At 44.6% G+C, this 11,364-nt stretch overlaps 1 protein-coding gene across 1 annotated transcript in view; it reads left to right on the forward strand.

The window, feature by feature from the left end:
- T265_11478 (hypothetical protein) overlaps window positions 1-9,628 on the forward strand; it is a gene marked incomplete at both ends in the record, with an annotated part of 15,806 nt that extends 6,178 nt beyond the window's left edge. Inside the window, 3 exons of the mRNA XM_009178145.1 lie at window positions 680-894; window positions 5,719-5,869; window positions 9,017-9,628. Coding sequence (XP_009176409.1) covers window positions 680-894; window positions 5,719-5,869; window positions 9,017-9,445 — 795 coding nt within the window. The remainder of the gene's footprint in view (window positions 1-679; window positions 895-5,718; window positions 5,870-9,016) is intronic.
- Between the last annotated feature and the right edge of the window lie 1,736 nt (window positions 9,629-11,364).

The following is an 11,364-nucleotide window of genomic DNA, read 5'->3' on the forward strand; positions in this document are numbered from 1 at the left end:
GTTCACGGTAATAAGAAGGCATTAAGGAGACTGTGGTCCACAACATTAATATAGACCGCAGTCTTAGACAACGCTACAGCTCAGAACAGTGTTATTTTCGTCCATCTGATGTCGAAACGCGCATGAAGAAGGATCAGAATTTGATCACCGCGACAAAAAGAAGCGTATTGGTGGACAGAAAGCATACATTGAGGCCTTGTTAATGGTTGTTGATGAGAATGACTTCGGTTGAACGGAGAGCACTACTTAGTGAGAAGAGGGTAGTCTATCCGAAGCTTTAGAATGTACAATTTTATGTGTAATGTGCTCTTTGCTGCCTTTTATTTTTCAGGACCTATTATATTTTTTGGCTCATCATCTGCTGCTTGATAATAGGTAATGCTTAGGAGTGGGGAATTTTTAAAGTCCATCATAATGAATCATCTACTCGAGTAATCCGAACTGTTGTCATCGAATAGATCAGGGATGTGACAACCTTCCAGGCTACTACGGATGCTGTTACCTTCACAGAGGAAATTCTAACAAATGACGTGGTTTTGAACGAGGATTGGACGGAAGACACACTTTAAACCTTTGAGTTCACCCCTTTCAAATGGCTTCCTATGGCTTCGTAAGTAAATCCCCAGTCTTTGAGGTGGAAGTAAGGAACGCGTGTATGCTCTCATGACGGCTTCCGTAGCATGTACATATCAGTTTCTTTTCCATTGTTCAACAGGATTCTGGCGATGCTAAGTCAGTTAACAACGTGGGACATCTTCGTCGCTTAGGCATCAATGTTGACCGTTTGGAATCGGAGCTGAACTCGGCCGTGGCGAAAGATGCTCGGTATTGGCTGGAAAATGACACGAAAATTCGGGCTGTGGAACAAGGCGTCCCAACGTATGAGCACTTCCGGTTAGTTTTTTGCCTTTTTATCGCTGTTCTCTGTTTGTCATTTCGACTTTTTCAGATAACCTTTTGCTTCCTCTTTGATCGTTAGATTGTTCAGTTGCATTATGTGACGATATCCTCACTGTTGTCACTTGCGTTGCAGCGTTCATGGGTGTGCTATTCACCTGATCGCTACTTATAACTGGGCTGTATTGATCATGCCAAGTTATATAACATTATCACTGCAGCCGATTTTTTCAAGGCAACTGTTCATCACAGTTATCCTACCTCACTTCACCAGAATTGACCACTTTACTTCACCACCTCTCTTGTGAGTGAAACAACGAAGTGGCCAGGAGGGCCTAAGACTGACCTATCAGCGCCGTTCCCAACTGTTCTCATCTGCAGGCACTGACTGACTAAACGTGCACATGAATCGATAGAAGGAACACAAGTGATGTTCGTCATCCGTCATAGTTTTGAGTATATCGCATTTCACGGGCTTTCGGATTTGGTGAAAATAACCTATGGTTAGTTCACATTTCTCAAGTGATCTACACTGTTCATACGCAATGCACTACTCATAAGTTTGCTGAAAGTTCTTCGACCTTATGAGTAGTGCGTTACGTATATACATGTATCGCGATATGTGGAATATCGTAGCAACTGAAATATGAGGCGGCCTGGTGCAGCACATTCAGTTACATGGAAACATCACAAACGAGAGATTCAGCTGGGTTCCAGGTTCGCAAACTAGTTTCCAAATTAGTGTATTTTGCTGATCTATATTCCTAGACTGTTAGCGCACGTTGCCACTCTTACTGGGTACTCTTGGCAGCGTTCATTCATAACTGCCCTCCACTGTAGGTTTTGCCCTAGTATTTATTCCCCTATCATGTAGTCCAAGTGTTGCTACCTTTTCGCCTCAACAGACCGGCTGAATGGTTCTTGGTTGCACTCACCGCCAGCAACGAGACTATGTTTGAATTAGAGTTTCAATCAAGTCTCCTCGGTTTTTCACTGTATATCTCAGGAAGTCAAGTCAGTATGTATGATGCTACAAGTGTTCATCCAATTGTATTGAGCCATCACTGAAGCATGTTGACAGTATATGTTTTGCTGTTGGTCTGTTTTTTAATGCTAGCAGGCAGATGGCTAAAAGACCACTGTGTAGCTCCACTCCTATCACATGCACGAATCGGAAGACGGTAACCAATAGCTATGTGAATTATGACTTTCTGGAATCGTGTTCAGATGATTCAGCTCAAATCCTTGAAGTTTTATGACAGGTCAATCTAAATCACTTGACAGGTTTGCATTTCGCTGCGACTTATGTGTCATTTCGGAGGCTAGCTCACTCACCTTGGGATCAGGGAATTACGTCATCCCCATGAGCCTGGTACATGTAATCGAACGCTAGACCCATAACCACGATCCCACTAGTGAAGGTTGCTGTTGGCTTTTCAAGGTGTCCTTGCCTTCCAAAATTTCTATGGTAAAGTGCATCGGGCCGAAATACCGTCGTCACCTTGTGGTTTCACCTGTTCTTCGCTTCGACTGGCTTATTTAGAAATCGGTGTCTACCCTAGTCAGCAGTTTGAGGTGTCTGGGAACCCTTGTTTTGAAATTTAATCCGGTGTTGGTACCCTCGTGTGGGTTGCTTTTACTGCTTTGCACCGACAGGTCACCGCATACGGCACAGGCACATTGTATTCAAAGCCGTACGTTTCCACTCGGAGCAACACGCGCGTGTAATATAACCAGAAAAACCGCAGCCCTAAGGTCTCTTCTCTGTCTTCCCAATTGTCCTGATAAGCGTTCCAGGTTCACACTGGTGGGATAAACATTACACCATTCTTTTGCCCTCTGTACTTCGTTCTGGAGCCCACACTGTCCTGTAAACCAAGCATCTGAGTGCACTCAGTGTTCAGCGGATAGGTTCGTATACGTCACCTCGAATCAAATAATGAGCGCCAAGTGAGTACCCCCCCCCCCCCCAACAATGGACACTCGTAAACGTCACTTAGGATCCTAAATAAGTTCTATGGTGGTGTCACGAAAACACTTCCTCCGGTTTGTAAGACTGAATACTGTCACTTCAGCGCGCAAGATCTGCCTTGATTGTTGAATGCAGTATATTCAAAATTACGTCCAGTGATTCAATTTATTTAGTCAAACAATGAAAATAATTTTATCACAATAATTTTTTAACGTCTCTTTTTGAATACGTAGGTTTCAGATCCATCGTCGGGTAATTGAACGCGGTCCGTGTAGATAGCGATACCAAGTTTGCTTGATTTGACTACACCCAAATGACTCGAAAGAAACCTGCTGAGCACTAACTAATCAACTATAAATTCGAAGAATTTGTACTCTCCACCTTGAAGTATCCCGAGAGCCGAAGTAGTTTCAAGGCACTGATGACCTAGATCGTATGCACTGGAACCAGCATTGCGCGCTAACCCTCTTTTTTCGGCCAGAATGTATTTCCTGACATATAAGGTTGCATACAATGAAAAGGCGAACGCCCCTGACATCTGACAGTTGGTGCACGATTCCAGTGGAAGGATACTATATGCGCAAATTTTGACGGCTGATAGGCCGTGCTTTGATATTCTTTCGTGGACAAGAACGCTTTCCCAGTAATGTTGTTTTTCGGTTGTGATCCAATTTCTGATGCTCCGATGGTTTGCACTGCATGCCTCCGTTTGATGCCAACACGAGGCTCCTTCTTGCTTCAAAGGGCTGTAGTACGAACAAATCTGTTTCCAGAACTTTCAGCCGTACTTGGTTCTTTGGTTTACACTACCGCTGGGTCTGTACAGCGGAATTTAGCCTCAGAAAGTGTTCAAAATGCACGATACGATTAAATGTGAGTTCCATATGTCTCAGTGGTCGAGGCGCCAAATTACTGACCGGAAGGTTCATGGTTCGAGCCCAACTCCGGCATCGTATCAGCCCTCATGTTTCCTTCAGGTGACATGACAGCTAGATCCTGAGTGGGTGTTACACCTAAGCGATTATTATCATTATTATTGTTATTACTATTATTACGGTTAAGTGATACAACTTTCAATGAAGTTTGAGTTTCGATCGATCAGCCCGCTTAGTCCGTGGTAATTGGCGTTAACTAGACTATACTAAGAAGCGCCGGGTAGTGAAATCATAAGACTGATCCATTTTGGTGGTTTCTACGACAAAACCCTCCAGTTTCTCAATTCTTTGACGTCCCAGGGAACCTCTATAATGCATTCTCCGATTCTCGTGACAATTAACTTGCGAATAGCCCTGAATTTTGTCACGGCTCAGTCCAAAAATCCGTAGAAACACCATACTTGTAGAAACTTTCCCTTCAAAACAACTCTGTGTAGTTTTCTCGCATCCGTAGTCTTCTTTTTCCGATAGTAGCCTCACCCTACTGTCTTTTTTCACCACTTTCCTTGCACTTCTGAACAATCAGCTGTTTTTCTGCCAGTAAGTGTGTACGCGATCCTCTTTGCTAACCAGTGGCCTGATCGTTCATCCAGTGTGTGATCTGCATGTTTCTTTCTATCTGTGTGTGTTATTGCATGCCTTCTTTTGACACGCACTGGGCATATTCGCTACCCGGCTTGATGCATTGGTTTCTACTTTCCTCCAATTAGCCCAGAAACGCCGGCATGACGTAACGTCAAGTGGCCAGTCTTGTCTTTCCATCCGTTATTGTTCGATTAACATCGCTTCCCCTACCCAAATGGCCTATTTCTCATACTATGGGCAAGCAAATGCTGTGGTGACCGGAACTTGAGTGGATTTCTCGCGGTATCAAACACTCGGCTGTTTGAGCTGTGTGATCCCCATATTCATATGTTCTGTTCCTTGTTTGAACTCAACAACTTGTAGCCATTTAGCCCTGCTAGTCTTCTGCTCTCATCAGCAATTTTTTATTTCTTACAAACAGGCACGAGTACTGTTATGTCTTGATGGATGGTAGTGCAACTCTGTGTCGGTCCCTTGGCTTCCTGCTCCGCCCAACGGTAGCTGTACACAGCCCTTTATGGAGACAAAGGAAAATCAGTACAACTGTTTATATATAGGGTAGTCACAGAGTGTTCCACAAGGTCGTGCCAGAATGTCCGTGAGGGGGCGAGAACCGTCGAGTCAAGGTGCTTGACTCGGATTGGCTGGCATTCTGACCAATCAGGGCATGCCTACGTCTGGCGTGTGCCCTGCACGTGACACATGCATCCAAATGATGTGATGTTCGGTTATTAGGGACGGCTGGCCCCCGAACAAGTATATTGTTTTTAATCTGCCCAATAATCATTTACCTGAGTGGGCATTTTTTCTGTTTATTCCAAAATTCTCGCATGCTTGTCACAAATGCAGGTGTATCATTTGCCTCGTATATTCGTAATGCACCACTCATAAGGTTACCGATAATCCGTCGACAGCCCACAAGCGGTTTCGCCCTTTTTAGTTTCAAGTAAAACATAAAGTTGACGGGAACTCGGGGATTGCGCCTACTTGATGAGCCCTAAGAAGGCCGAAACCGGTCGTGGGCTGTCGGCGAATTTTCAGCAACCTTATGAGTAGTGTATTACGAATATACAAATATCTTGAATATCATAGCGACTAAAACATGAGGTGGCCTGGTGCAGCACATTCAGTTGCCTGGAAACATCACAAACGATAGATTCAGCTGGGTTCCAGGTGAGTCTCTCGAAAAGCTAAATGTGTTTGCAAATGAGTGCATTTCGCTACTAACCCTCCTGTTTGCTTCCTTTTATCTCCAACATATTCTTACGAATGTCTAGTTTTTAATGACAGTCAATCAATCCCTTCATTTTGGAATTTTCCGCCTTCTAGTCAACTGGTGGCCGGCTGTCATCTACGTCCACTAGACAAATCTGAGCTAACCAGTTTCAGCCAAGCCAGGTCTAGCTGGAACCATGTACGAGCTGGATGTCCCGTTGTATCTGATACGGAGACCACTTCCTGTGATATCACCTCTTCCCAAGTAAGTATTCGCCCGATGTGGTTTCATTCTCCAGAGAAGAGACTACTTACCCTGCTCACAATACATCTGTTCACTTCTGGAATATGTACTCAAAAAGTCGTGTGTTTGTATTTCTGGCTCATGGGTTAGACAGATTTGGAAAAAGTACTGAGTTCAACTTCAGGTCATTCTATTGACCAAGTATCCTCTTACTTTTGACTTGAACATGGTCGTCCCTGTGCAGCGGTGAGCACAATAGTCCTTCCAACTAAACCAAACATTTTGGCCAAATTGATCTGTGTCTATGTCACGCACATAGTGCAGTAGATAATGATAACGTGTAACAATATATGATAAGTGACTGTGTCCAGTGGTTTGGCGTAGTAGGTGCTGCGTTGTATCAACTAGGTGATCAACCGGCTGCGGAGTATATCAATCAGTACTGGTTTGAACGCCAAACGTTTTTCCTCATCAGCACCGATGCTTCGCTATTGTCCAACCATAATTTAATTGAAACCTTTATTCCGGAGGGGATGATAGTAGCAGATGGCCGAGGAACTTTGTCCTGTCCTACCCAATCATTCCGAGGTGCCCACATCTTATTCAAACAGTGTGGTCAGAAAATGACGATAACAACATGGACTAGCAGGCATATCCTGCAGCGCCTCTAACCATTCCCAGGGTTCAGTTTGATTTTTTTTTAAAGTTTTTCAGTGCACAAACCCAAAAGATGACATTCAATCCTTGAAAATTTTGCAAAATATCCGAAAATTTCCCGATTGTGATACGAGCTTATGAACCGCAAGGTATAACTTTCAATCTCACTCCTGGTTTCCAAGCTTTTTGTAATCGCCACATTGTCGGCGAATCACGCGCTTCCGACTTCTTTGCCATCCTGACTATTCGCCGCTTGACAGTCTTCGTCATTGTCTTACCTTCTGACCCACTTGATGCAAAAGTCCCGTCTGAGACTTTTGGTTTCCCGTTCCGTCGATTTGTCGCTCATCATTATGGGTTGCACAATTCTTCACGACGTTGCGCAGATGGTCCAAGTTGTTAGAGCGCGAATTCACTGACCGGAAGATCCGTAGTTCGAACCCGTCCTCCGTCTCTTGATTTCCCCTGTCTAGGCTTGGGCAACCTGGCAGCATCTCAGCCCTCGTGTTTTCTTTGGCACCGAAAGGGTGCTACAACTGAACTGTGAGTGGTAAGCTACTAACTAAGGTTTCTTCGAGCGTTTCACTTTTTACACAAAACCCTCGCCAGGCCAAGTGGCTAGTTTACAAGTTTAGTCAAGACTTAGGGCAGAAGGAGAACCAATCAGCTAAGTCAAGTTAAATCAGCCAAGGAATTTCTTGTGTTAGAGTGAGTCGCCAACTTTTAAGACCGATGGGGAAACCTACGCGGATTTGGGTTCAAATGAGGTTGACTTCCGTTATAACAATGTTTCTGACGTCACTGATCCTTCGGCGTATTAAGGTAGTACACCAATTCTTAATGCATGAGCATCAAGCCGGATTTCAAACGGACAGAGGCTGTGTCGACCACATCATCATTCTCCGTCCGATGTTAGAGCGAAGCCATGTGTATAAAGGACCCACATCCTTGTTGCTCCTTGACTTCATGGGTGCGTTCGATCCTGTCGATCGGTCGGTGCTGTTAACTACACTTACTCAACAGGGTATTCACATGCTTTGGGGTGTGTAAGAGTGCATATTGAGATCTCCAAAAGTTTTCCTCCAAAAATTGTTGTCCCACAAGGATGACCGCTCTCTTCGTTCCTGTTCAACTTCGTCATTCATGAAGTAATGAGGTAGATGCTTGAAGGTCTTCAAAACCTCGGTGTTCAACTTGTTACTGGTGAGAAGCTTGTCGATCTTGAGTAAGCAAACATCGTCCTCATCTGGGAAGGTGACGACTGGGCGCAAGTTTTGTTGACCGTCCTTCAGCAAGCGCCTTCAAAGTGCAAATTCATGCCTCACAAAATGCAGTCACTAAACATACTCCTTACCATTCAAGGGGAATCATTGGAGATTGTGGAGAAGTTTACGTACACCGGTAGTCTTATTGGCTTCGATGGAACTATGCCTGATGATGAAGTCAGTGAACATAACTCAAAGGCCCGAATCACGTTTGCTAATTTGTTTCACCTGTGGCGTCAAAAAGCACATCACTGGGTCTTAAGGGTCGCATGGACCAGGCTACAGTAAGGGATCTGCCGTTGTAGGGCTGCATGACGTAGCCTGTGCGAACAGATGATTTAAGAAGCTTTCAGATGTTTGATCACTGATGCTTCACAAGCGTTGCTGGTTTTGGATGGCATCAACGGATTAGAAAACGGGTATTCGGTTCGTAATCTCAGTTTATTTATAGGTTGTCTGATTAAGTGCTTGGACGTGTGTGCACCACAGAGTTCTTGTCATAGGCCAGCACTGAGTCTCATGCACCACCCACTAGTTTCCTTTTCTTTTCACTCTATAGCTTTAAATATAAGTAGACGAACCTTGTGGTTGGGTTAACTCATACAACTGACTACCCTTTTTGCTTCCTTCAGCACTTAAACATGCTCGTTTATCAATTTGAGCTTTTCTACATCTTTGTGCGTTTTTATTTGGTCGACCTAGCTAGTTGTAGCTCACCTAGTTGACAGTTCAAATGTTAAGTGAATGGGTGTTCTCTGTTTTCGAGGCATTAGATGGGGCGGTCACAAATTGCCACTCCACTAACCTCGCTGGCCCAATTGTTTGCATTTACACGTTCCGGAACCCGGCTTCCCCAAGATGGACCACATCGATACAGCCTGAAGACAACTCCCGAACAGATAACCTCTCGGATGATTTCCCTTACATGGACCTAATCCATGAACCTTACGTCATCGGAGAACGCTGCCATCATTCATGCTCATTTGAGGTCGGCTGAATAACGACGTTGTTGAAAAAAACGATGTTAACCCTAAAGACACGTCATTATCTTTCCAGCGTCCAAGAATATGCCAGTGGCCTCTGATCTTCCCTTTGACTTTCTAATCCAAAGTAGATCTTGAACATCTGGCAAATACCGCAATCCTCCGGCACTGTTTATATGACTGCATTGTCGCTAATTTTCTGCAACCCACTGCCATTCGTATGTTATGTTATGCTTGCCTCCCCCCTCTTCTGTTCAACAAAGGAACCCATCACACCACAAAAATTCTACTCACACTGGCACACAATTCGAAGGAAGAAACACTCATCTGATAACGAACAGCTTCATGAGCTCAGTGAATTTCTTCTCACTCAAGATTCACTACTCCATCGTGCCTTGTTCGACAGTGGGCTCGGTGTCAGTATGCTTTCGGAGTTTCTGACTGTACTTGAGTACGCTTCGCAGCTGGACACCATGCACTTTTCTTCTCTCAACTCAAGGACTGAGATTTTATCGGGTATAGTTTCCGCGATGAACGCTTTTTCTACTTCAGACCAGTTTCCTATCGCTGTTGATTTCTTATCAGAAGATGAAACCTGCTCCGCTCGGCAATTGTTGGATCGTATTGCCGCTCTGGAGCCGGATGCATTATCGTCCAAGGTGACAGAATTGAAATCGCACCTTCGCTTGTGATACTAGGTCCTCAGTAAGCATCCCCACTTTGGGTACGGAATTTAACGTGTTCCGTAATTTCTTTTCAGCTCTATGTTTTAATTCCCTGTCTAATATGGTTTACCTCTGCCACGGTATTCGTCCTATCCGCCTGTTTGTCTCACTGTTCTTATGCTGCAGTAATATGGACAATAAAATCTCGCGACACGTTTTATGTTCATTGCATACGTATTTGGAATATCTGTGGTGGAAACGGTTCTTGGCCTCTGTCTTTGCGATATGGGATAATAGAACGGTTCCTACAGCTATTCCTTCCCGGTTGGCGAGAGTTAATAGGACAGATCAGTTCCTAGGTCAATATCAGTGTAGGAGCGGTTTCTCGTTGTCCTACTTCTATCAGCTGGGTGCTATGTTTGTCGTATGGTGTGCCGGGCCCCAACTGAGCTCCACTTTGGGACTGGTAAGATTAGGCGCACTTAAGCTGCGTTCATGTAGACATATTCCGACTTCATTATAAGCCTGTAATCGCGTCCCTCCCCATGCACCAATTGTATTGCGTATCTGCTTGCATCTTCGCTTTCGAACTCTTAGTGCTTCGGTTAGTGACATTCGAGTAAAATATGATTGCGTTTCCAAATCACGTATCCTCAGCTTTTGTACAAGCAATATCAGGTACATTTAGCCGTGGCACAAGAAATTTTGACAGAAAGTGTCAGGGGTCTCTAACTGTTTTCTAACACCTTCGAAGCCAGTCCTTCACCAGAGACTTACTGAAGGGATCCCATTGATCAGACACAGTTTCACGAAATGTGTTGTGGAAGGTTCCGTGGCTCTGAGACAGGCGGCAACTAACTGACTGCCGTGCATTTGGAAGCTGTATGTAAGCTGCGGAACTTTGGGGGGTATGTTCGCTCAGTTGGAAGATATTCAGAACCGACTGAGTGGCCATTACTTCGGCGGTTCGTTAAATCCACCGATGGTTTTGCCAGCACTTGTTTATCTCTCGGGCAGTTACCGTTCGCCATGCTCTTTCACCAAAATCCGTGCTTCGGTTTTGCGCAACCGCCAGCTTTTGCATCCTTATGCCAAAAACGTTTGCCAGCACTTGTTTATCTCTCGGGCAGTTATCGTTCACCATGCTCTTTTGCCAAAATCCTTGCTTCAGTTTTGTTGCGCAACCGCCAGCTTTTGCATGCTTATGCCAAAAACGTTCCATTATTGTCGTCACATATCACTTTGCCCAAATACCGCCCTCAAGGCACTGGAGATGATTCATGCACAAATCAGATTGAAACAAATGGTTGGCTAGTCCGAGTCAGGTGATCCACACCATAACATACAGCTACTCCATGCGAGCCTTGTCTGCTTAGCGGAGGTTTGCACCAATGGCTGCTCGTGTCTCGATGACCAAGTGGGATAAGAATGGGCGCAGGGACCAGCCGGTTCGTGGTTCAACTCCGTGCGACATCTTCCGACGTCTTTTCGACTTTCCTCGTTAGCACGATTCCTCAAACGACACTACTGCCTTTGCTGACAGTCATATACAGTATAAAATATTATTAATTAGGACGAAAGCAACTTAATTTTCTGGGCGCGAAAAGTTCTGAATATGTATACATATCCAGAGTGACAGTTAGGATTGAATCAAGATTTCCGATAACAAATATCGATTTACTGCCAAGCTTTTATTAGAAGTGATGTGGGTAGTCAGAAACCGGTTGTGTGAAAAAAGACAGGTCGAGTTAGGGCATTTCTAGGTGCGTGGACACGTTTTGTGGTGTTAACCTCACTTATTCATTTTATGAAAGCCAAAGCGACGAATTATTAGAATTGTTCCGTGCTATTTTCTCGCTTGCACTGACAGTCCATCTTTCCTTAGTTCGCTCGCTTCAGCCACTTAGCTCGTTTTTTTCTTGGCTTGTGCACAAATGCGATTTGAA

This window comes from Opisthorchis viverrini (assembly GCF_000715545.1).
Source record: "Opisthorchis viverrini unplaced genomic scaffold opera_v5_502, whole genome shotgun sequence".
NCBI lineage: Eukaryota > Metazoa > Platyhelminthes > Trematoda > Opisthorchiida > Opisthorchiidae > Opisthorchis > Opisthorchis viverrini.